The sequence below is a fragment of the Equus przewalskii genome, chromosome 3 (genome assembly GCF_037783145.1).
Source record: "Equus przewalskii isolate Varuska chromosome 3, EquPr2, whole genome shotgun sequence".
NCBI classification, from domain to species: domain Eukaryota; kingdom Metazoa; phylum Chordata; class Mammalia; order Perissodactyla; family Equidae; genus Equus; species Equus przewalskii.
In genome coordinates this window covers 77,113,749-77,141,006 of record NC_091833.1, presented here as the reverse complement: position 1 = coordinate 77,141,006, position 27,258 = coordinate 77,113,749, and the positions used below count along the sequence as shown (strand labels likewise).

General features: G+C 36.8%; 1 protein-coding gene across 50 annotated transcripts in view; it reads right to left on the bottom strand.

Annotated features, from left to right (window-relative positions):
* Positions 1–7,594: 7,594 nt before the first annotated feature.
* Positions 7,595–27,258, bottom strand: part of CLOCK (clock circadian regulator) — a 116,241-nt gene continuing 96,577 nt past the window's right edge. For 48 of the 50 annotated variants that reach the window (XM_008536517.2, XM_008536522.2, XM_070614895.1 and 45 more), the window contains 5 exons: positions 19,153–19,305; positions 16,271–16,480; positions 15,354–15,559; positions 10,800–11,055; positions 7,595–8,357 (listed from right to left, as the gene is read on the bottom strand). In XM_008536517.2, the coding sequence (XP_008534739.1) occupies positions 8,178–8,357; positions 10,800–11,055; positions 15,354–15,559; positions 16,271–16,480; positions 19,153–19,305 (1,005 nt within the window). In that variant the 3' untranslated portion in view covers positions 7,595–8,177. The remainder of the gene's footprint in view (positions 8,358–10,799; positions 11,056–15,353; positions 15,560–16,270; positions 16,481–19,152; positions 19,306–27,258) is intronic. The other 2 variants (XM_070614890.1, XM_070614888.1) reach the window with 1 other exon arrangement.

The window sequence follows — 27,258 nt, the reverse complement described above, 5'->3', positions numbered from 1 at the left end:
TCTAGTTAATCACCCAGCACTGTCAATGCAGCAGAATGCTTCTGCAGTAGCAACTCTGCTGGAAAGACAGCTAACCACTATTGTGAAGAGATCTAAAAGGGGTTATCAGTTTAAAAGTAGCAGTAGCACATACTGATGAAAAGTTGTTTTTGGAAACTTTCAAGGAGTTCTCTAACTACCATAAGAAGTGTATATTACAGGGTAGAAAAAACACAATGTTCATGAATGAAGGTAAGCACTCCATAGAAATTCCAGGTTAAATCCCCAGATTACACTATCATTCTCTGCAGTTAGATACCCCTAACACTGCCTTAGATCACTGTAAACAGAACAAGCAAGGAATTACGTTTTTCTTTTCCAAGAACAGAAAGGATAATTCCTCGTTAGAAAATAGCTGGTACCATCACAGCCCAGACTTGCCAGTGCAGGCAGCCAGTCCCATTACCAGCTTCATATGTGAATAACAGCATAGCTTTCTGAGGCACCACAATCTTGTAACAGGACATAACTACTCTGAGAGAATTTGGTAGCTTGGACTTAAGCTACAAGGTAAAAATCACTAACGCAGTTGCTGAATAAAAGAAAAGAAAATGTCATTGGTAGTGATTTTAAAATATTTAATAGTCTGTCTTTAAAATCCAAAATAGTGTGATTCTTACAAGTTATGTGCCACATAAAGCAGGTGTTATTTTTTGAGAAATGCAGGTGATACTGAAAAACAGCACTGAGGTATTTTTTATTTTTAAAATTGAATAAGGAAACAAAGTCTGGATCTATTTTTACATTTACAAAAAAAAACAATGCTACTGCTTGGCTCTTTTGGTATAATTTTAGGTTCTGAATATAAGAGTCTATCTATGGGAAAGAGCATGTAGTTTTAAAATCTATGCACATCATAACCTGGAAAATGATCATATAGCAAGAGGCCCGAGTGGAGGTAGGCTAATAACACATTTTACCTCTTCTCAGAACATAGCTGAGAAACAATTGTAACACCAAATTAAAATGGCAATATTAAATTGGTAACAAAATGATCCACATTTTATACTATATTTTCAAACACAGCGCCATGAAATTCAGCAGAGAACCTAATATAGCACCGATGAAACCACTCATTATTCCTTCGTGCTTCTGTGCAGTTTAGGATTTAGGCCGAATAGAATACCCAGGAAATGCCAGTCTCATTTTTGTAAATCAATTTAGATTACAATTAAATGTCTGCTTTAGGAAAAATAAGTATTCTTATCACAAGATCCGTTAGCCATTTATAGCTCCACCCTTTTGGAAGAATGATCGGGCTACATCTAATTTTTAATTAAAACCAAGAACCAAGCAGTAAGGACAGCAATGTCAAGAGTAAGTAGCACACTAAGAACCACACAGAACATTAGAAAGAATTTGGTGTATGTTTTCACAGCTACTAATTGATGTTAACAATTAAAAATTTACAAAGATAAAACATTTTTTTTGCACTAACTGGTTTCAATACAGCACTGAATTTAACTCATCTTTGGGCTTCAATCTTTACACAGAGTGAATGTGCAAGTGCCATCCTGAGGCCTTTCCCCATCTTACATCATAGTAAAATAGATTTCAAAATAATTCTAGAATGGTCTGACTTACAGCTGTTCTGGCTGACATATCCAAAAAGAAAAAGGACATTTCCTGGCGATTTCTTTTTTGCTTGATAATGATTGTCTAGTTACATAGTACATCAATGTGAAGGTAACAGAGCTTTTCCTACATTTAAACTCTAGTACTGGCACAATCAGTGCCAGCAGTGAATCCGCACCAGTACAGGCCAACTCAAAAACACACATTATAAAACATTTCAATGTCATTTTTAAAGCGATGTCACAGTTTGCTTCCTCAGAAATTTAAAAGTATACATTTGAAAACATCACATCTTCAATTTAAACCTCCGAGTTAAACATTTCTTATATCATTAAATCCAACTTGTGGTTGACGTGCTTTCATTACCATTCTCTAAAGTATCCCAAAAGCTAGACAGCGTGCCCTGTACCTGGCCTGTGGGACTCAAGGGCAACTCTGGGAGCCCTAAAGTGGAGAATTCTGTTCCAGTGCATACTAATAAAACGTGTCCTCAAATTTCTAGGCTTCAGATACTCAAACACTACTTTACTGGACAGTGCTGTGTATGGAGGTTTGGTTTTGTTTTTAAAGGATCAAGCGACATTGCACAATATAAAGACAGCAAACATTTTTGTAGAAGAGTTTGCAGTGTGTATATGTTGTTTCACCTATGCTTAAGGACTTTAAATGGATTTTAATATGGATATGATAGTAACAGCCATCAGAAGTTGCAAATCATTTTTACTAGCATTCACCCAAATGGGCAAAACAGAGGCAATGTGTGCCACTGGTTCTGTCATACTGGCCTTTGGCTGTGTTGGGGAAGTAATCATATAAAAAGTGCCCATAAAATAGAAAAGGCAGCAAGTGAAACTAGAAAAAGGTTGGAGCTACAGGAAACAGATGTGAACGGAGTTACCTTTATTTTTTCTTAAATGAGTTGAGAATAGGAAGGAAAGGCAGGGGCATCTGGATTTGGGCCCTCCACTGCTGTCCTGAAGTAAACCAGATTTGGATTGCCCATGAAAAGTTGTCGTGAGGGCCGGAGACTGCACCCAGATACTTACAGTTCTCTAAGAAGATTACGAGGCAAAACAAAACAAACCACAAATTAAATACACGACACTGTGAAGTCACTTTGATGAGAAAACAGAACACAAAGATATTTAAAAATATAAATAAATACATTTAGCTATTTTTATTCAAGAAACCCAGAGAACTGCTTTCAAAGCAATTGCTTCTTTAAAACCACAGTCTAAATTCTTCCATAAATACTCACTATTTTGATTGTCACTTAATGCAGCACCTCAGTGTTTGCTGGTGGTGGTGATGGAATTTCACTCAGTCTCTTCATAAACGAGGTCCTATTTCACTAAAGAACTTTTCCCTAGGAAAACTCAGGCAGCTTACAAAATATTGTTAAATACTCAAAAACAGAACCTGCAAAGTATTATTTTATTTAAGAAAAACAAGGAATGTAGTGTTAAATTATGACATGGGGAAAAATATGCAAAACAGTCACATGGAAAGAAAGTTTTAATTTTTAAATATCCACGTTTGCTTAATTTCTTGTGAGCTGTTCAATACTGTTTTAAATATCCTGAATTAATGACTATACCAACAAAATTCATCCCCAGTGTTTCCACGAGACATTAAAATAAGACCAAATTATATATATTTTTTCTTCAACCAAAGTAGTCTTTTTCTCAGTCCTTTTTGTGCAAAAATATTACAAGAGCAGTTCAAACGGAAACGCTGAAATGACATGCCAACATTTCAGAGCACATTTAAAACACCCAGAATAATTGCTGAAATTATTGTATACTAAAATATTATTACCAATCACTTTTAGGTTAGTTCTATACATCTATTCACACTGATGCAGTTTTCCTAGACCTCTGAAAATAAACAGGCTCATTGGTCTCTTTTGGTGTTCATACAATAGGCAAGATAGGTTTACAATAGTGTCTAAATGGAACTAGGCATCTACAATCTCTTGACTCCACCACATTCAAAACAAAAGTCAAAGTTCATTTGGCTACCTTGAAATCACTCCCATAAACCTACTACGGTTCACTGGATCTAAACATTTCTCAGAAATGTGTCATTTTAAATTTCACCTAAGTGATGATTTGGGGATCCTTTAGAAATGGTAATGCCTAAGATAATAAACTTTATCAAAATGAATAATTGCAATAAAGTGCTTGTTACATTTCAAAATGATGCTTTTAGACTGTGGTATGTTGTAAAAGTGTGTGCTATTCCTACGTAAAGGATCCCCAGGCATGAGAGTCGGGTCTTCTCACCTGTCTCAGGAAGCAGCAGCACTATCTTTTGGTAGGCTGACAATAGGCACGTTACCCATGCGGATGAGGCTATACTAGTGCTATGTATGGCAAAAGGGGAGTAAATTAGAAAAGTGGGAGGCATGTGGAGGGTTCCTACTATATATTCATAGTTATATACAAATATATTAAATATGCTATAAAAATAGTCGACTCTTTTCCTTTGCAATTACTTCAGAAGCTCCTTTTAGAAGAATGCTCACCCAACCCAAACAAATTTAAAAATCTTCTCTTCTCTTTCTCCAGTCACTATTAAAATGGCAAGCGCCTTTGTGCTCCTTCTTTTCCACCATTGAAAAATTCCCAACAGTTTACTCCTGGCTAGACTCACTCAGCAATAGTAATATCCAGTGTTCATACCTTCCAACGCTGACTCCTGAGGGACTCAGAACAGGGTCACAGATATTGGAAAGGTTATAGACTTGAATGAGTTTTACACAAATGTTCATCAATGACCTTTCAATCACTAAAGAAATACAGAAAAAGAAAAAAGTAGAAATGAGCAATACTAGAATAAAATGCTATTTGCATTCCACTTAAAAAAAGTTTACCTCAGTGTAGTGGAAACATTTTAAAACACGCTGAGTAATATCCAGTTTAAAATAATTTTTACCTGTCTGTGTACTGCAGGCAAATAGAGTAGTATTTTAAGGGGCCCCTTTCTAAGGCTTCTTGAACAAGGGTTCATCTTCCCTCATGTGCAGTGCCCTTTACAGAGCTGTGCTGCTGCGCTGCCCTTAACCAACCGCGGGCAGACCTCTTTAAGGCAATGGCCCACAACCACAGCCCTAACGGAGAACCCTAGCAACATCGTCACTACTCTGCACTGCGGATTCCACAGCAAACTAGCACAAGTCATTGGCATCCTTTTATTACTAGTACATTCTGAAACCAGATTTAAGTGACAAAGCAGAGCACAGGACTCAAATTATCCCCTCAATTTAGGACAGACTTTGGAGACTGAAGTGTAATATTTACCTACATGCTACCCCCATCGTCCATATTTGCTTTTCCACTAATATTTTCCACTCAAAAAACAGAGTGTCTCGGTTCTGCTTTAATACTATTCCCAGCAGCAACTTTATTAATCCTTGTAGTCCGCATGTAGTTGTTAAAATAACACTGACTCACCCAGTCCCACAGCAGTCCAAATCAAGATAACTAACTGCTAACATTTTTCCTTATCTTCAACAGTTTCTTATCTAAGAAGTGCCACCCAGAATAAATGTTTTTAAGAAAAACTGAGTATCTATGAGAATAAAGCAGAGGGAAGATATGATTTTTAAGTAGCTGAAAGGTGTTCTTATTTGGTATTTTTTCATGACTTAGATTTGGGATTTTAATTAACAGCTTTGGCTACAGAAATGAAGAACAGGCACCTGCTGAATCTTCACCAGACGCCCAAGTCCCCATTCATGGGGGAGGGGCAGGGACAGCTTTGCAGTCCTGGTTCAAGGGAAGCAGGAGGAAAACAAAGTTAAAGAAGGAGCTAAGAGGCAGTTGGTGCTGACGAGCTCTGCCGCCACAATGCTTGATATTGATAGCAAAGGAAAAGCAGCCAGCTGCTCCTTTAAAATTTTCGCAGTCAGTTCTAAGCGGGAAAAACAATGAGCTGTGAGGGACAACAGGAGTTATAAAGCAAAATTTTGTCTAATTTTCTTTCCCAAATATTTGTGAGGATGGAAAATACTTGAAGAAACTGGTAGAGCAGTATGTGAATAAACAAAGAGTACAGATTTGCCCTGTGGCTTGTCTTATGCTTTGCCTTTGTTAACCACTTTAAGTACACAGTACTCACGGGGTTCACCATTTGTAAGTATGGTACTTAGAGGATAAACCTTAATATAACAGTTCTTCCTATTGTTTGTTAGCTAAATCCCATCACTAGATATCACCAACACATAAATGAGGCACAACTCAGATATATATGGAATGGCATGGGAAGGTTAAGAAAGGCAATTTGAAAGGGGAGAAAATTAACACTGTTGCCATATTCTACATCAATTTTATCTTTGTGTATGTGTATGTATGCTCAAGTACACACATTCTGACAACTAATCTTGACATTCATGAGAAAGTCAGAAATCTCTTCTGGATGATCATTTAGCTAGAGGAGGAGCTCCTTGATATGTTAATTATTGATTGGTATCTAGTGACACTTCTTTTGTAGAAGGGTAGGTACCAACTTTCTTTGGTTGTTTTCTCTTTCAACATTAATGTTCTAATTTAAGTGTGGCCAGGTGTAGTTTTCTACAGAAAGACAAAGGATATCCTTTAACGATGATAGCAAAGCTGAGGACAGAAAAGTCTTAAGAACTGACTTAGAGTTCTTTGACTCCTTCATCTAGCAATTCTGTATTAGGGTATTTTCACTGCTCAAAACCTTTTCTGTTTAACAACCTCAATTCTGTTACACATTTTCTTTTAAGGTCAATTCTGATTTATTACAGCTTGTTGTCTTCCCTTTCCTCAGTAATAATTTTTGATATTCTAATCAGATATTTTCCATTAATCTTCCTTTGCTCTATAGTTTCAAATTTAATTATTAGTACCATAAAAATCTATAAAATGCTTTTTTTATGTATGCAATTTCTGTTGGAATTTATTACCTTTAGAATGATATTGCCAAATGAAATCTTAGTTCATGTTTAAAAAGCATGTGAGTTACAATATTCTAGCATTGTAGTGAAGGTAAAGCCAATTCCTACTCCTCCTTTTTTCTCTGTAGGAATATCAAGATCATATTGAGCAAATATTAACTGGTAATTCTTAAATGACTACTTAGCTTTAAAGGAAGATGCTGATTTAGGAGAACAATTTTGTAACCACATTAGTAACTCTGATAGTGTTAGGATGTCACCTTTTGTTTCTAAATTATTTGTACCTCCAGTCCAAAAGACTCACAGCAGCCTTCATAGGAACTTAGGAGAATAATAATGGCACTGATACCCACATGCTAATTAAAAATGTACTAAGGTTTCAAAACTGCTACTGAAACCAGAAAATGAATTCAAGATGGTGAGTTATCACCTGAATCAAAATCAAGGCACTATGGGTTTTTTTTTCCCCTCAAATAACCCTGAATCATTTCTGACTAAAAGAAGCATTGAAATTGTGAAGGATAATAAAAAGATTCCAACAAATCCTAAAAGTTAAAATTCCCACCAGTGAGAATGTTAAAAAGTGCCTAAAATGTTTTGTGTGCAAATTTTACTCCTGTAACTGAAACATTCTTGAAATTACTTTCAGGCTTGTTGAAAACCATTTACGCAACTATTTCCAACTACAAACTATATCAAAATATGTGATCAAAACTCCCACCCATCTAAAATAAAGCAGTGCAAATCCTATTTTCAAACATAATTGAAAAATATTGAAATGAGGGATATATTTCTGAGTAAATCCTGTTGTTTCAATAATTTAACCTGAAAAAAAAAAAATCCATTCCCAGCAGCACATCATACCTCACTGAACCAACTGTGACATCACAGCCAAAGTATGAACAAAAAGACTTGTGCCCCGGAAAAGTGAACACTATCATTTGTAAACAAAAGGGGAAACGGAGGATGCATTAGTTTGCACAGGGCATCAAGATCTAAGGAAATGTACTCATACCTATGAGGAGTAGATAATGCTTTCATGCAGCATACAAAATGTTTTGCTTTCTCTCCTTTTATCCAGACATATACATAATATTTTTACAGCATCTGTACATAGAGAATTAAAACCCATATAACATTCTGAAATTCATTACTGTTCCATCATCTGAAAAGGGAGAGGGGGTGGGGAAGGGGGCCTACTGAGTCTACTGGACTGTCTTCATGGCATCATTGTAAGCAAACCCCTGACATGGCAGTGGTGTGTCCTCTGTAACACTTGAAAACAGGCACAGAACCACTAAAAGTTACTAACATCATTGTTAGTGCCTTTCTGATTCACTGGAGGTCACGTTTCATAGCTGAGCTTCTAAACATTTGGCAATATACTCTTTTTCCATCAAAAAATTTCTGGGCAAGTAAAACACTGTCAGAATTGGCTATGGCCCTATGATCATCTCCTGCTGGCTGGTATTTAATGGACATCTGTAGCACTAGGCAGCATTAACTAATTCCAGGAACTTGAACACTCAATACTGCATCTCATGAACTGCTGCAACTTTTCCTCCTGTCCTCAGATCATCTGAGCAACTCTTTATGGGCCAACCCTTCCTCCCTTGAGGTCAGAGAGGAGGCATGTGTGCTACTGTGGTTGAACCTTGGAAGGATCAGTCAGACTGTCAGTCCTGTGCCGACTCAGTTGCTGCTGTTGCTGAGACTGGTGCTGCTGGTGATGTGATTGAGGGAAAGTGCTCTGTTGTAGTGGAAATGCAGCAGAGAGGATAAGCTGAGTTGAAGGATTCCCATGGAGCAACCTAGAAGTCTAAAAAACAAATGGATTATGCAACATTGCTTTACTCCTATCACACTGTCTACATTAAGATTTACTCAAGTTTTCCGCTGTCCATTGGGACAAAATCCTTCTACGTAATTCTTGCTTTCTCATTTAAAAATAGTATTTTAGAAAATGCTTATGAGGTTTGTTTGGTTGGTTAGAGCAGCAGTTTAGTGGCCGAGAACATGGGCCCTGAAGTGACACTGTCTGGGTTCAAATTCTGGCTGCCCTGTTTACCAGACATGTGACTTGGTCAAGCTATTTACCTCTGTGGGCCTCAGTGTCTTCATTTATAAAATAAGGACAATCACAGTGCCTCCCATATTGGGTTTTTATGAAGATTAAGTATTAACAGTGTTATTATTTAAAAGTACCATGAAAATGAAGGCAAGGTTAGAGATGTAAGTCCTGTATTTAGCAGTGTGGTATAACAAAAAAACAAACTCAAACAATAAATAAGCACAGGATCTGAAGTCAGAAGCCCTAGATTTGAGTTTTGCTCTGCCATTATTAGCTGTGTGAACTTGGGCAAGTCTCAACACTTACAAGCCTCAGTTTCTTTCACCTAATTTCTACTTCTGGAGACACAAAGGAAACTAGCCAAAAAGAAATGAATTTTTAAACTGAAAGTCCTTCCTTACTACTAACTATACAACTTGATGCAGGGTTCCTAATTTTAAAACGGAACTGTAATGGGTGAGTTTTGCAAATGTATATGAAGGACACCTGCACACAAAGGACAGATCCTTGAACTTGAAAGACTATTAAGCTTTGCCCAGAACCTGGAGAATTTTCTCTCTCTTTATTAGGAAGAGCTTTTGTAAGATAAAGAACTCAGGATATTTATGAGCCTTACAGGTTACAAGAGAGGTACATTTGGAACTAGGTGTCATATAATCAGAAAAGCCAAATTGTGTATTTACTATCTACATATGAGTATATTTCTGAAGGGTATTCCAATCTTATTCTTTAGGGGTCTTATGTCTTTGGAATAGCTTCTTTTGAAGTAGGGGAGAAGAGAATGTTCATTGTTTTAAGGGTTCACATTCCCTGAGAGACTTCGAAGACTGAGACCTTAAGGCAAGTCCTTTCCTTTTTTAAGCTCTTGCTTACTTCTCATTGAATATATTTCCCCCAGGTAATAGTTTACAACTTGATATAAATTCTTGTTACTAATTCATTTATAACAATAGCTAACCCAGTCATTAATGGCTACAGTTAGGCTTAAGGTCTAAGGGACTGTATGATTCTCAGAGGTTATTTAGGCAACTAACCTGTTCTAGTTTTCCACAACACCAAGTTAAGAATTATATTTGCACCAGAACACCAATGGTGATAACACTGTATTTATGTCCGAGTATGCAGTACAATACTGAATCTTCTAGTCATACCATGTGTTGTATAACTCTAAAATTGATGATATGTGTGTGGCCTACATGGAATGGTCTTCAGCACAAATCTAGGCTAGCCTACTCTCAAAATTGCTCCTCCTAGGCCAGAAGGAAAAAAGCTGGATTTCCAGATGTCATAATCTACTTTGCACCCAGAGTGAGGGTACTGAAATTCAGGAATTTGTCCTGCTGAGGACCTGTACCTATGTGCCTTTCTTCTATATCCTTTAGATGAGCAGATCATGTCTGATATACTCACTCACCTGATATCTGTGCCTGCTTTGTGGTTAATCCGAGTGTCTATTACACTTAGCAAGACAGTGGTCATAAATGACAGTTAGTTATGTGCCTTATACTATGTTCAGTAATTTACATGCATCTTTTACCCATGAGATATGAACTATTAGAGCCTCCATATTATAGATGGGGAAACTGAGTTTTGGCAAGTTAAGTAACCTGCCAAAGGTCACACAGTATGTGGTGCAGCAGACTCAATCTCAGGGCTGCCTGACTTTAGAACTTAAGTTCTTAAGTACGACATATACTGCCTCCAGAGTATTTCTCCTCTATTAATTTATAACCAAAAAATTATTTAAAAATTCAACCCAACAAAATAATTTCAGATAATGCCTATAATTTTTTAAAAAATCCCTTTTGCTATCCTTCCCAGTAGAGAGTGGAGTTTGAAAGACCACTAGATAAAGGAAGAGAAGAAAGTTGCCTTTGCTTGAATTTCAGAAACTCTAGCTGGAGAGAGCTCTACACAAAGTGCCTTGATGTGGGCAGGAAGTAGCCACTTATTCTATCCAGCAGTTCAGATAACTGGATATGTCCAGGGCAAGGCTAAAAGCCTTCCAAAGACTGAACAAGGGAAGACAAAATAGCTAACCAGGACAAGCCTTCTGTCTTCACAGAAATTTAACTTGTACAGTAAGCTTTTATGGATTTTTTAGATCATTTACAAGACTGTTCATTTAATGCCTAATTTCATTATATAAAAGTAAATAGGTTCGGGACAGCTTCCCCATGGGAGAATTACCTGTAAAAACTGCTGTGGTGGTTGGGTCAGCTGAGCCTGAGACGGTTGCTGAACTGAAGCAAGCTGCTGTTCCTGGCCACTCTGCTGCTGCTGCTGCTGCTGTGTGACTGACAATGTCTGTGACTGCTGTTGTGTAGCAAAGGTAGGGTAGGCGGTCACCACCTGACCCATAAGCATAGCACTAGGTACCATGACTGCCCCACAAGCCACAGGAGCAGTTACTAATTTGGTCACAAGTTGCTGACCTTGAGAAAATCTGTTAAGAAGAAAGAGAGAAGAAGGAGAGTCAGAAGTACAAGGTATACGTTATAAAAGGCAGTGGGCTGAATACTTCTCTCTAAGATAATATCTGATGATACTGCCAATTTAGTTTTTAAAAAGCTGTATGTTCTGGGGCTGGCCCCGTGGCCGAGTGGTTAAGTTTGCGCGCTCCGCTGCAGGCGGCCCAGTGTTTCGTTAGTTCGAATCCTGGGCGCGGACATGGCACTGCTCATCAGACCACGCTGAGGCGGCGTCCCACATGCCACAACTAGAAGAACCCACAGCGAAGAATACACAACTATGTACCCGGGGGCTTTGGGGATAAAAAGGAAAAAAATAAAATCTTAAAAAAAAAAGCTGTATGTTCCAATTTTGTTTTATACTTCTAAAAATTCCCTTTGGGATACCAGTAAAACAAAAATGTATATAGCAAAATGAGGGGCCGGCCCGGTGGCCCAGCGTTTAAGTTCGCACGTTCCACTTCTCAGCAGCCCAGGGTTCGCTGGTTCGGACCCTAGGTGCGGACATGGCACCGCTTGGCACGCCATGCTGTGGTAGGCGTCCCACATATAAAGTAGAGGAAGATGGGCACGATGTTAGCTCAGGGCCAGGCTTCCTCAGCAAAAAGAGGAGAACTGGCAGTAGTTAGCTCAGGGCTAATCTTCCTCAAAAAAAAAAAAAAAGTATATAGCAAAATGAAATGATCACAAACAAAAATACAAACTTTTTTTGGATATCCAGATGCAAAGAATGAAGTTGGACCCTTACTTTACACCATATAGAAAAATTAACTAAAATTGGATTAAAGACCTAAATGTAAGAGGTAAAACTATAAACCTCTTAGAGAAAAACATAGGGAAAAGTTTCATGACATTGGACTGGGCAATGATTTTTTTGGATATGACACTAAAAGCACAGACAACAAAAGAGAAAACAGATGAACTGGACATCAAAATTAAAAACTTCTATGCATCAAAGGACACTATCAACACAGTTGAAGGGCAACCCAAAGAACGGGAGAAAGTATTTGCAAATCATCTATCTGCTAAGAGGTTAATAACTAGAACATATAAGGCAATCCGACAGTTCAACAATAAACAATCTGATTAAAAGATGGGCAAGCGTCTTGCATAGACATTTCTCCAAAGATGATATACAAATGGCCAATAAACACATGAAAAGATGCTCAACATCACTAATCATTAGGGAAATGCAAATCAAAAACACGAGATACCACTTCACAACTAACAGGATGGCTATTACCAAAAAAACAGATAATAACCAGTGTTGGTGAGGATATGGAGAAACTGGAACCCTTGTGCACTGCTAGTGGGAATGTAAAATAGTGCAGCTACTATGGAAAACAGTATGACTGTTCCTCAAAAAGTTAAATAGAGAATTACTATATGATCCAGCAATTCCATTTCTGGGTATATACTCAAAAGAATTGAAAGCAAGGACTCAAACAGATATTTGTACCCTGATGTTCATAGCAGCATTATTTACAATAGCCAAAAGACAGATGCAACCCAAGTGTCCATTGACATGAATGGATAAACGACATGTGGCATATACATACAATGGAAGATTGTTCAGCCTTAAAAAGGAATGAGATTCTGACACATGCTACCACGTGGATGAACCTTGAGGACATTATGCCAAGTGAAAATAAACCAGACACAGAAAACATATTGTATGATTCCATGTATATGAGGTACCTAGAGTAAGCAAACTCACAGACTTATGTGCTTAGAAAGTAGAATGGTGGTTTCCAGGAGCTAGTGGGGAGGAGGAATGAGGAGTTACTGTTCAATGGGCACAGAGTTTCAGTTTGGGAAGGAGAAGAAAGTTCTGCAGACTGATGGTAGTGATGGTCACAACGTTGTGAATGTACTCAATGCCAATGAACTATACATGTAAAAATGGTTAACATGGTAAATTTTATGTTATGTGTATATTTCCACAATATAAAAAATTTTAAACCTGTTAAAAAATATCAACCTTTTTCTTTTTATAAAATTACTAGGTTCTTGGGAGTCAGATATATGTGGCACATGGTTCATTTTGCTAATCATCACCAAAGTTAAAGCTATCCTATGGGAATCTAAAACTCTCTAGGTTTAAATGAGATATTTATACTGCAAATTGTATCTTATAAACATAATTCAAAACTAACTGAATTCTAACAATGAATAAAGGTACCCTCAATTTATAAAGTCATTAATGCAGCATAGTACCCACTGTGTTTAGGATTCACTAATATTCCCTCCCTCCTCACCTTCCTTCTTCTATTTCCTGTAATAAAAGAACAACAACAAAAAATGATGCCTCATCAGGGAACAATATTATTTCTATTTGCCTTTTCTGTGAGATGAAGTTAGTTTCTAACACTGGCTAGTGCAGCGAGGAAATTGAGAGAGGACCTACTGCAGATGCAGCATGACATAACTGCAACTACAAACTGTTCAGAGTGCACAACAGCATTAAACTTAGTACAGACACACACTTTATCATTTATGTTCCACGAGGCAAAATAAATCTATTTTAAATCCATGCCAAATCTTGAAAATAAAATGCTGTATTTTATCTACTTTAGGACCAAATGCATTATTTAATATGAAAAACATATATAAAAGAATAAAAAAATCAACATATAAAGAAAGCTCAAAGCAGCAAGTAACATTTACAAAGTGGCTTAGTCACAGAAGTGCTAAGTGCTAACTTCTCTGTAATCTTAATTAGTATCTGAATTGTCCAACGGCTTACTGATAAAATGTGATGTGAATACTTCATCTGTCTCTGGCACCAAAAGACATTCTTCAGTCTACTTTTGCTTAATTCCCATTTTTGTGGATTTGCCTATACCGCTCCCTATGCCTAGAATTTCTCCATAGACTCCCTACCACAGGCACACCCAAAGCCAAGTCCTTTAAGACTCAGGGCAAGTATCCTCTGTGAAGCTTTCTCTGACCACATTCCTCTCTTTACCTGCTTGCCTCAACTCATAAACTGCTCACTTCCTCCTTTCTAAAGACCTAAGTATTTATCACACCACATAATACTGGTTTGTTTACCTTTCTATGGCTTTTACTAGTCTGATCTTTCCTTTGAGACAAGGAATGTGCCATACTCATCTAAATATGCACTCAAATGCTTGCTGATATAAATAGATGTCTACAAACAGTTTGGGGGACTACAAACAGTCTCCCAAAATGCACGTCAGCATTCCAGATTACTAGATTTTTCCTCAGGCTTTGAAACTAGTCCTCTACATTTCTACAGAGCACATTCATAATACTTCCTTTCAGAATGCTAGAGCTAAAGGTTGGACTTTTTACCTTGAAGGAACTGAGTTCCAAAGAGAAGCAATGAGTTCTCCCTGCTCTCATTGCCTCTATGATCCTGCAGCTTCTTTACTCTCTGGAAATTATTAACAGGATTTTAATAAAATCTATTACACACTCTAATTCAACAGCAAAATTGTATTATAAAAGCAGCAGCCTACTTGTAGTGCAGTAAAATAAGTAAAAAATAAAATGGATTTAAGATACAAGTTTTAAGACTTTGGAGATCCTATATATGAAAACGGCATTTCTTCAAAAAATTTGCTTCTAAGTCAGCTATTTGGACTTCCCACTAAAATAAGTCGCAGAAGGGTATTTTTTCTAGAATGGCCCATAAAGTTCAGTGTAGTTATGTTTAAGCACTTGAGCTTTGAAATCAGACACCTAGGCTTGAATTCAGAAGCCCTTCACTCCCTTAACTAGCTATAGGCCCTTGACCAAACTACTAAAAACTCACTTTTACCTGGGAAATAAAAGACCCTAATGCTCATTTTTTAAAAAATAAGAATTAAATGAGATAATACATTTTGAGCACTTAGTAAATACTTAAGCTCCAGAAAGGTAAGCTACTTCTATTCCACAACATATACAAACTATGGTAGTACACACCCTAACCATCATTACTAGATGAAAACTCACCAGCATCTGTACTGAAACAATGAAAGTTTCACAGTCTTACAAAGCCTGTCATGAAACTCGTATAACAGCGTGTTATAGAATTTGGATTCAACAATATTTGGTAGCACATTTTTGGACAGGAAACAAAATTTGCTGTCATTCTTTTATTATAAAGTCCTTAAACAATGGATACATCCTGTGTTTTACTTCAAATTCAAGAATGCTTGCTGGAGTGAGCAACCAACTAAAATCATGTTTTTAAAAGTCAAATTATTGTTTTTTAATCAATCACTTTAAAATTTTGGAATGACTAATGAAATATGACACCTACCTTATCTGTCTGTCCTGAGTGAATGTAGTTACTGCTGCACTCTGGGTACTGTTTGGTGGCACACTAGATGGAATCTGGACCATGCTTCCAGCTGCCGGCTGAGAAATCACCATAGTGTTATACAGTGGGGCTGTAAGAGTGCTCTGTGTCTGACTGGGAAGAGATGTTTGTTGATTGTGCCCACTCAGTACATTCTGTTGACTCTGCTAGAAAAGAGAAGATTTTACAGACAGATTAACTGAAAAAATTTCTTTTGGAAGTATGCTTCTACTAGTCATCATTCTAACAATAGTTGACATGACAGAAAAGTAAGTGGCAGGACATATTACTCTGGGAGGAATCGAGCCATAAAGGAATGACTTACAGTAACTACGAATGAAGTAGTCTTCAATATCTTTCTGGAAGGTAAGCTATGACTTTAAAAAGGAGCATGATCTTAACAGGGGTGATATAAAACAAACAGAATTTCTGTTAAATGCCCATGGTGAGTGACTGACATTAGACATTTTTATATATTTCATTTGAAGCCTTGGGATTTACAGTCACAGATGTACACTAATTACCAAGACTTCCTGGAATATTGATTCATCACTGCCCTAACAATATATTCTTCATGTATAGTAGTAACATGTTTCCTGGTCAGCCTCTTTTGCAAGTCAAGCCTCATACAGAAGAAGTCTATAAGTTCCTTTTAAACAAATTTCAAAATTTTTTAAATGTCAAAATATTGAAAGCATATAACATTCAATAATTTAACAATTTTGCATAAAATAGTTTAATGATCACTCTCAATATTACACTAATTATTACTATTAAAGTTTTAAATATGGCATTGCTCAAGATAGAGCTTTGTTTCAGCAATAGCATCTATTTCAATCACAGAACACTCTATAGCCCATTTTGTTCGATAACATTACCTGACTTGATGTACTTTGTAAAGTCTGCTGTTGTATCACATGCTGAGTTGTGCCAATGTGTCCAGTATTCATTCCACTTTGAATTTGGTTAGTTTGAACAACCTGGCCTTGCATACTTATAGGCGCGAGTTGCTGGATGTTAGATGAATTTCCAGAAGAAAGTTGAACAGAACCAAAATTCAATCCAGGGGTTGACTGTTGTAAAAACATCTTTAAAAATAAAGATTACATTAAAATGAGCTTTGCAGATAAAAAACAAAGAGGAATAAGTGCATCAAAAAAGAAAAAAAGAAAGCAAAAACAAGCAACGAATTAAGCTTAAAAAGCAAGTAACAAATTTCTATACTCTAATAACAAACTAAAGAAAGAGAACTCAAAAATACAATTCCATTTACAATCAGAACAAAAAGAATAAAATATCTAGGAATAAATTTAACTAAGGAGGTGAAAGACCTATACAATGAAAACTATAAGACATTATTGAAAGAAATTGATGAGGACATAAAGAAAGATATTCCATGCACATGGATTGGAAGAATAAATACAGTTAAAATGTCCATACTACCTAAAGCAATCTACAGATTTAATGCAATCCCAATCAGAATCCCAATGACATTCTTCACGGAAATAGAATAGGAATCCTAAAATTCAGTTGGGACAACAAAAGACCCCAGATAGCTAAAGCAATCCTGAGAAAAGAGAACAAAGCTGGAGGGATCACAATCTCTGACTTCAAAATGTACTACAAAGCTATAGTCATAAAATCAGCATGGTACTGGTACAAACATAGGCACACAGATCAATGGAACAGAACTGAAAGCCCAGAAATAAACACACACATCTATGGACAGCTAATCTTTGACAAAGGTGGTAAGAACATACAATGGAGAAAGGAAAGTCTCTTCAATAAATGGTGTTGGGGAAACTGGACAGCCACATGCAAAAGTATGAAAGTAGACCATTTATCTTTCACTATACACAAAAATTAATGCAAAGTGGATCAAAGACTTCAAAGTAAGATCTGAAACCATAAAACTCCTATAAGAAAATATAGAGTATAGAGTATAGAGTAAAGAGAGTATACTCTCTGACACCAGTCTTAGAAGGATCTTTTTGACTACATGTCTTCTCAGACAAGGGAAACAAAAGAAAAAACAAACAAGTGGGACTTCATCAGACTAAAGAGCTTCTGCAAGGCAAAGGAAACCAGGAACAAAACAAAAAGACAACCCACCAACTGGGAGAAAATATTTGCAAATCATATATCTGATAAGGGGTTAATCTCCAAAATAAAGAAAGAACTCACACAACTCACCAAAAAACCCCACAAACAACCTGATCAAAAAATGGGCAGAGGACATGAACAGACATTTTTCCAAAGATATGCAGATGGCCAAGAGACACATGAAAAGATATTCAGCATCACTAATCATCAGGGAAATACAAATCAAAACTACACTAAGATATCACCTTATGCCTGTTAGAATGGCTATAATCACCAACACAAAAAATAAAAAATGTTGGAGATGATATGGAGAAAAGGGAACCCTCATATACTGCTGGTGGGAATGCAAACTCGTGTAGACACTATGGAAAACAATATGGAGATTTCTCAAAAAATTAAAAATAGAAATACTATACGACCCAGCTATCCCACTACTGGGTATTTATGCAAAGAACATGAAATCAACAATTCAAAGAGACTTATGCACCCCTATGTTCTTTGCAGCATTATTCACAATAGTCAAGAAGTGGAAGCAACCTAAGTGCCCACTGACCGATGACTGGATAAAGATGTGGTGTGTGTGTATATATACACAATGGAATACTATTCAGCCATAAAAAAGACAAAACTGTCCCATTTGCAACAACATGGATGGACCTTGAGGGTATTATGTTAAGCAAAAAAGACAGACAGAGAAAGACAAACACCATACGATTTTACTCATATGTGGAAGATAAACTAACACACAAAGAGAATAGTTCAGTGGTTACCAGAGGGGAAGGGGGGAAGGGGGTCACCCAGCATAAGGGGTGAAGGGGCACACTTATATGTTGACTGACAATAATGTACAACTAAAATTTCACAATGTTATAAACTATTATGACCTCAATAAAATAAAAAGAAAAAAAAGCAAGTAACAAGAAGACGACATCACTTTGAATGAACAATGAGCAATAATTACTGGATAAAACATGATACTTCACATTTCTTCTTTCAGTCATCCTAACCCTATAACGTTTCCATGTCAGAAAAAGTGTTATAAATTTTAAAACCTCTGCTTGTTTGAACATTTTATGTGTGGAGGATTATTTGTTACATCAGCTAGCATTACCCTAAGTCAGTGCTACTCACAGGTCTGTGAACTGGCAGCTCTGCACCACTTATCATTTATAATTTGCGGCATTAGATAGTAGTTTTCACTTAAAGTTTCCCTTTACCAAAGTCTTAATCTCCTCTGACAGACATAACTTTAGAGTGGCCTGTTGGTTGACCAAATAAGACTAATATGAATCACACCTACTGGTATTTTATTAAAATAATGACTGATGATTGATTTATAAATTCTGTACCTACATGTACCTAAAAGTCTTTGTAAAATATCATTTTTAGATTATGAATTTAAGCTCACTAAAAACTGGACTACTAAATGATGACTCTAATCTGGAGAAACAAGCTGTTGATGAAAATGCTCTCAGGAATGAATTATCTTTAGAGACTGTAAATGCAACCATATTGAGTAGGTAACCAATGAGTATTTATTGAACTAAACTGATGAAACATCTCTCCTGCATCTCACTTTTAAGAAAAGTCAATCGTCCTAAGAAACCAAAATGTGAATAGTATGGTTTGTTTGTGTTCAAATATGATAATAACTTACCTGCAGACCTTGACCATGGACCATTTGAAGTTGTTCTTGAATTTTTCTTAGTTCTTCTTGTTGCCGATGAATATTTGCCTCTATCATCCGTGTCCGTTGCTCCAGTTGGTCTTTCAGATGCTGCATGGCTCCCAATTGAGCTGAAAACTGAAACTGAAGTACCATGTGTAGAAAAAGTGTAACACAGTTATTTATTTATCTATTTGTGAGGAAGATTGTCAGTGAACTAACATCAGTACCAATCTTCCTCTATTGTGTATGTTGGACGCCACCTCAGCATGCCTTGACGAGTGGTGCTAGGTCTGCGCCTCAGATCCAAATTGTGAACTCTGGACCACTGAAGCAGTGTGCAAACTTAACCAATACACCACTGGGCTGGACCCAGCGTAACATATTTTACAATCACTTATTCTTCATAACTGTATAATGTGAAAAGTAAGCAGATATATAGTATATCATGAGCTAAGAATTTTATGTCAGTTAGTGTATTACCTCTCAGCTCCTAATTCACCCATCTTTGCTCAGCTTTGTGATACTGGAGCTGGACCCTATAAATATTTCTCCTTTGTCAGCAGTCACAAACTCAGTCACGTCTGTAGATGACGCTGGAGGGATACTGTAAAGGGAGGTGCTTATCTTTCTGGTTCTGGTTCTTTTCCTTGTTTCTCTTAGGTCAGTGGATAGCTTCCTAGTGAGTCACCTCAGCACCCCAGCAGGTGGCTTTGCAGCAAGTCCTACTGGCATGGTAGTGGGCAGCTCTCCAGCAAATTTCACTGGTACCTCAACAGGTGGCTTCCTGCTCTCCAGCCTTAGTCTGTGGCACCTCAATGAACTTCTCTACCATCCTGTGGCTACAGCCACACTTACCACTTGAATTTCAGCCTGGCCTGGAGGAGGAGGCATTTAGGAGGGTCAGGGGGTCTTCCAAGTTGTTCCTTCCTTGGGTCTTCTTCCTGTCACTTACAGTTATTGGCTGCTCTCTAAATCTGTTATCCCTGTATTCGTTAGAATTCTCTTAACTACTTTTAGTAGTTAATCCCTGTTATCAGTTAATAACTTTTTATACTATCCCTCTTCAAATTTCTAGTATGGCTTCTGACTGGATCTTGACTAATTACAAGTACACACTGGCATTAGAAGACCTGAGCTCATGTTGTGGCTCTACCACTTGCTACAACAAGTTACTTAACTTCATTTCTACCCTTTGACAAATGAAAAAGTAGCCTGCACCTAGAATTGTTCATATCAAATTCTGTCATCCCTAGAATGTCCTCTTTGTGCACATCTTCAGAATGTTACAAAAGTCTGAATGATAACCAACCATGATATTGTTACTCGTATTTTCAACTGAAACTGTTCTCAGACAAGTACAAAATATAACCTTTAAGAGACTAAGCAATTATGAATGAATGAATGAATGCATACAGGAATGGAAACATAGTTTTTGTACTTCCAGGGTTTTCAATCTTACTTATTTCTCTATGTTTTACCTGAGTCACAGGAAGATACTGATTACTACTTTTCAAAACGTACAACTCTGACTTCTGAAGTTGACAATAACCAGATCATATCATACATGAGATTACACTAAGTGTGATAAAATATTACAAATTTAGTATCTCAACTCCTTCATGCCTTTGTCTTTTTTTTCTTATTGAGTTCATAATAGTTTACATCACTGTGAAATTTCAGTTGTACACTATTTCTTATCCAGCACTATTATCAGTGCTCCCCTTCACCCACTGAACCCACCCCCCAGTCCCCTTCCCCTGGTAACCATTGAACTGTTCTCTTTGTCCATGTGTTTGTTTCTCTTCCACATATGAGTGGAGTCATACATTTGTCTTTCTCAGTCTGGTTTATTTCGCTTAACATAATACTCTCCAGGTCCACCCATGTTGTTGCAAATGGGACGATTTTGTCTTTTTTTATGGCTGAGTAGTATTCATATATACCACATCTTTGTTATCCAATCATCAGTTGATGGGCACTTGGATTGCTTCCATGTCTTGGCTATTGTGAATAGTGCTGCAACAAACATAGGGGCACAAAGGTCACTTTGGGTTGTTGATTTCAAGTTGTTTGGATAAATACCCAGTAGTGGGATAGGTCATATGGTAGTTCTATTTTCACTTTTTTGAGGAATCTCCATACTGTTTTCCATGGTGTCTGTACCAGTTTGCATTCCCACCAGCAGAGTATGAGGGCTCCCTTTTCTCCACACCCTCTCCAACATTTGTTACTTTTAGTCTTGGTGATTATCGCCATTTTAACAGGTGTAAGGTGATATCTTAGTGTAGCTTTGAGTTGCATTTCCCTGATGATTAGTGATGTTGAACATCTTTTCATATGCTTATTGGCCATCTATATATCTTCTTTGGAAAAATGTCTGTTCATATCCTCTGCCCATTTTTTGATCGGGTTGTTTGTTTTTTTGTTGTTGAGTTGTGTGAGTTCTTTATGTATTTTGGAGGTTAACCCCTTATCAGATATATGGTTTGCAAATATTTTCTCCCAGTTGGTGGGTTCTTTTTGTTTTGTTCCTGGTTTCCTTTGCTTTGCAGAAGCTCTTTAGTCTGATGAAGTCCCACTTGTTTATTTTTTCTTTTGTTTCCCTTGCCTGAGAAGACATGGTATTCCAAAAGATCCTTTTACGTTCGATGTCAAAGAGCATACGACCTCGATTATCCTCCAGGAATTTTATGGTTTCAGGTCTTATCTTCAAGCCTTTGATCCATTTTGAGTTTACTTTTGTGTATGGCGTGAGATAATGGTCTACTTTCAATCTTTTGCAAGTGGTTGTCCAGATTTCCCAACACCATTTATTGAAGAGACTATCTTTTCCTCATTGTACGTTCTTGGCAGCTTTGTCAAAGATTAGGTGTCTGTAGATATGTGGTTTTATTTCTGGGCTTTCACGTTCTGCTCCATTGATCTGTGTGTCTGTTTTTGTGCCAGTACCATGCTGTTTTGACTGCTATGGCTTTGTAGGACATTTTGAAGTCAGGGATTGTGATGCCTCCAGTTTTGTTCTTTTTTCTCAGGATTGCTTTAGCTATTTGGGGTCTTTTGTTGCCCCTTACGAATTTTAGGATTCTCTGTTCTATTTCCGTGAAGAATGTTATTGGAATTCTGATTGGGATTGCATTGAATCTGTAGATTGCTTTAGGTAGTATGGACTTTTCAACATGTTTATTCTTCCAATCCATGTGCATGGAATATCTTTCCATTTCTTTATGTCGTCATCTATTTTCTTCAATAATGTCTTATAGTTTTCATTGTATAAGTCCTTTACATCCTTGGTTAAATTTATTCCTAAATATTTTACTCTTTTTGTTGCAACTGTAAATGGGATTGTATTCTTGAGTTCTCTTTCTGTAAGTTCTGCTCTGGCCCAAACCTCCAGTACTCTGTTGCATAAGAGTGGTGACAGTGAGCACACTTGTGTTGTTCCTGTTATGAGGGATGGATTTAGTTTTTCCCCGTTGAGTATGATGTTGGCTGTGGGTTTGTCACATTTGCCCTTTATTATGTTGAGGTAATTTCCTTCTAGTCCCATTTTGTTAAAGAGTTTTTATCATAAATGGATGTTGGCTCTTGTCAAATCCTTGCTCTGTATCTACTGAGATGATCATGTGGTTTTTATTCCTCATTTTGTTAATGTCGTGTATCACACTGATTGATTTGCAAATGTTGAACCATCCCTGTGTCCCTGGTATAAATCCCACTTAATCATGATGTATGATCTTTTTAATGTATTGCTGTATTCAGGTTGCCAATATTTTGTTGAGGACTTCTGCATCTATGTTCACCAGCAATATTGGCCTGTAGTTTTCCTTTTTTGTGTTGTCATTGTCAGGCTTTGGTATCAGAGTGATGTTGCCCTCATACAATGTCTTAGGAAGCATTCCATCTTCCCTAACTTTTTGGAATAGCTTAAGAAGGATAAGTATTAAATGCTCTTTGAAAGTTTGGTAGAATTCTCCAGGGTAGCCATCTGGTCCTGGACTTTTATTTTTAGGGATTTTTTGATGATTGTTTCAATCTCTTTACTTGTGATTGGCCTATTCAGATTATCTACTTCTTCTTGATTCAGCTTTGGGAGGTTCTAAGAGTCTAACAATTTATCCATTTCTTAGAGATTGTCCATTTTGTTGGCATATAGCTTTCTGTAGTATTCTCTTATAATCTTTTGTATTTCTGTGGTATCCATTGTAATCTCTCCTCTTTCACTTCTAATTTTATTTATCTGAGCTTTCTCTCTTTTTTTCTTTGTAAGTCTGGCTGGGGGTTTGTCACTTTTGTGTATCTTTTCAATGAACCAGCTCTTTGTTGCATTGATCCTTTCTACTGCCTTTTTTGTTTCAATTGCATTTATTTCTGCTCTGATTTTTATTTCTCTCCTTCTGCTGACTTTGGGCTTTGTTTGTCTTTCTTTTTCTAATTCAGTTAGGTGTAGTTAGAGATTCTTTATTTGGGATTTTTCTTGTTTGTTACAGGGAGCCTGTATTGTGATGAATTTCCCTCTTAGTACCGCTTTTGCTGCATCCCATATGAGTTGGTATGATATGTTTACATTTTCATTTGTTTCCAGATATTTTTTGACTTATCCTTTAATTTCTTCAATGATCCATTGGTTGTTCAACAGCATGTTGTTTAGTCTCCACATCTTTGTCCCTTTCTCAGCTTTTTTCTTGTAATTAATTTCTAGCTTTATAGCCTTGTAGTTGGACAAGATGCTTGTTATTATTTCAATCTTCTTAAATTTATTGAGGCTTGCCTTGTTTCCCAACATATGGTCTACCCTTGATACTGTTCCATGCACACTTGAGAAGAATGTGTATTCTGCTGTTTTTGGATGGAATGTTCTATATATGTCTATTAAGTCCAACTGGTCTAGGTTTTCATTTAATTCCACTGTTTCCTTGTTGACTTTCTGTCTGGATGATCTATCCATTGATATGAGTGGAGTGCTGAGGTCTCCTACTATTATTGTGTTATTGTTAATATCTCCTTTTAGGTTGTTAATAGTTGTTTTATGTACTTTGGTGCTCCTGTATTGGGTGCATAGATATTTACAAGTGTTATTTCTTCTTGGTGAAGTGTGCCTTTGATCATTACATACTGCCCCTTTGTCTCTCTTCATCTCTCTTATCTTGAAGTCTACTTTGATAAAAGTATTACAACACCTGCTTTCTTTTGTTTGCCATTAGCTTGGAGCATCGTCTTCCATCTCTTCACTCTGAGCCTCTGTTTGTCATTGGAGCCAAGATTTGTTTCCTGGAGGCAGCATATTGTTGCGTCTTGTTCTTTAATCCATCTCACCACTCTGCGTCTTTTTATTGGAGAATTCAATCTATTTACATTTAGGGTGATTATTGATATATGAGGGCTTAATGCTGCCATTTTATCACTTGTTTTCCAATTCTCCTGCATTTCCTGTGTTTCTCGTCCCATGTATTTCAGCCTACCAATTGGGTTACATAGTTCTTTATGCGGGGTTTCTTAGTTTTCTCCTTATTTATTATTTGTGTCTCTGTTCTGCTTTTTTATTTAGTGGTTACCATGAGGTTTGTATGCAAAATCTAGTAGATAAGATAACCCATTTTGTGATGGCCTCTTATTTCCTTATATTAAACTAATTCAGTCCCCTCCTCTTCCTCTTCTATGTTGTTTTGGTTACCTCTTACTCCATGTTGTGTTGTGAGTTTGTGGTTAAAATGACAAGATTATCTTTGTTTTTTCCTTCCCTTTATCTTTAGTGTTATACTTGAGTATTTGCTAACCTGTTCTGAAGTACAGCTAAAATTTTTTGATTTTGTCTACCTATTTATATCCTTATTCTGTACTTTGTAACCCCTTTCTTCCTTTTTTTCTTTTCAGGTATGAGGGCCTTCTTGAGGATTTCTTGTAGGCATGGTTTTGTAGCTACAAACTCTCTTAGCTTTTATCTATCTGGGAAAGTTTTTATTTCTCCTCATATCTGAAGGATTATTTTCACTGGATAGAGTATTCTGGGCTGAAAGTTTTTGTCCTTCAAAGGTTTGAATATGTCATTCCAGTCTCTCCTAGCCTGTAAGGTTTCTGCAGAGAAATCCACTCAGAGCCTGATAAGAGTTCCTTTGTAGGTTATTTTCTCCTGCCGTGCTTCCCTTAGTATTCTTTCTTTGTCATTCACTTTTGCCAGTTTCACTGCTATATGCCTTGCACTAGGTCTTTTTACATTGACATAATTAGGAAACCTGCCTCTCTCATGTGGATTTCCATCTCCTTCCCCAGGTGTGGGAAGTTCTCTGCTCTTATTTCTTTGAACAAGGTTTCTGCTCCATTCTCCTTATCTTCTCCCTCTTGAATACCTATAATTCCTATGTTACATTTCCTAATTGAGTTGGATATTTCTCAGAGACTTTCTTAATTTCTTTTTAGTCTTAGTCCTCTCTCCTCGTCTACCTGGAACATTTCAACATCTGTCCTCAATTAGACTGATTCGTTCCTCATTGATATCAGCTCTAGAATTTAGGGAATCCATATTTTGTTTTATCTCATCCATTGTGTCTTTCATCTCCAATATTTCTGATTGGTTCTAATTCTTTATAGCTTTAATCTCTTTTGTGAAGTAGCTCCTGAACTCGCTGACGTGTTTCTCTACATTCTCTTTTAACTCGTTGAGTTTTTTTATGAAAGCTATTTTGAAGTCTCCATCATTTAGATTATATATTTCTGTGTCTTCAGGATTGATTTCTGAGTACTTGTCATTTTCCTTCTGGGCTGGAGATTTAATATAATTTTTGATACTGCTAGAGGGCATGGCTTTGTTCTTCCACATTGTGGTATTATTTGATTGCCATTTCCACCTACCACCACTGGGTGGGGTTCAAGAGCTGTATGTTCTGAGCCCTCTGCATTCTGCTCAGGTGCTGGAGTTGGGTGCTGGGGCAGGTGCGAGGAGGGGTGCTTTCTTTCTCCTACGTGTTCTTGGGGGCTTATTTCTATGTCCTCGCTATCTGTTCTCCTAGGGTGTTGGCTTGATGAAGTCACTCCCATGATAGTCACCTCAGTAGGGGACTTTCCCCTAGGCCCGTTCCACCTCCTCTGAGGGCAGTTCCAGCACCTCCACCTTCCAATGTATGGCTGTGTGGGTCTCTAAGACATCTTTTGTGTTCTGTGGATGTCCTCTGTTGGAATATGAATGTCCTTTTCATTGTATTGCGGAGGGGAGAGTTCATGGAGAGAGCTCACTCCACCAAGACGCTGTCATTTGCCTTCACTTTTTTATATTATTCAAAATGTTATATTGATGTCATACAAATATATTTTATCCTAACTGAAGTTATTTATACCTTCAGGTAAACATTACATTGTCACCACTTAAAGGATTTCTGTTAAGTACAAATAAGAAAATAGAAGCAAACACAGAAGGCAGAATGACAGGAAATAAAGTCACAGACCTAAGAGGCAAAGTGTTTGGCTTTATCACTGAATGAAATGAGATTTAAATACTTATTAACATAGTAGATATTATTTATTGCATGAAAATATCCCTTTAAAATGTTAAGATATGCTTACTCAGTATCTTGAAACTAATAAATTAATAATATTGAAAGTATGTCTAAATATTTGCATAAAAATTCTGTTAACCTTCAGAATAAAAAGCATTTGAGGACTCAATGCTGATAAAAACTATGGCAGTTACAGATAATATTTAGTAATACTGTGCTGTCATAAACACCTTACATGATCATATGTTGCAAGATTTTGACATGTAGGTAATGTAGAGCATATTTGTTCAAGTGTCATATAACAGCTATAATTATATATGTATAATTTAAATAATAACTATATAAGATAAAGGTATTTTTAGAAAAAGATTTTTTTACCTACTGTTAACTAACATTATTTGAAATTAAGATACTGTTAAGTCAAGGTATATTTAATGCCAAACAAAACAGTCAGAAAATTTTGGATTATTTTTACCACTACTTAGTAGTATTTTTAACGTGTTTGAGGCACTGAATGAGTACAGAGTCATAAGTTACAGGTTTGGAAGTTATGATCAAAAGTAACTTCGTGTCATTTTTGTATTCTCTCTCCTTTGTGTTGCTAATT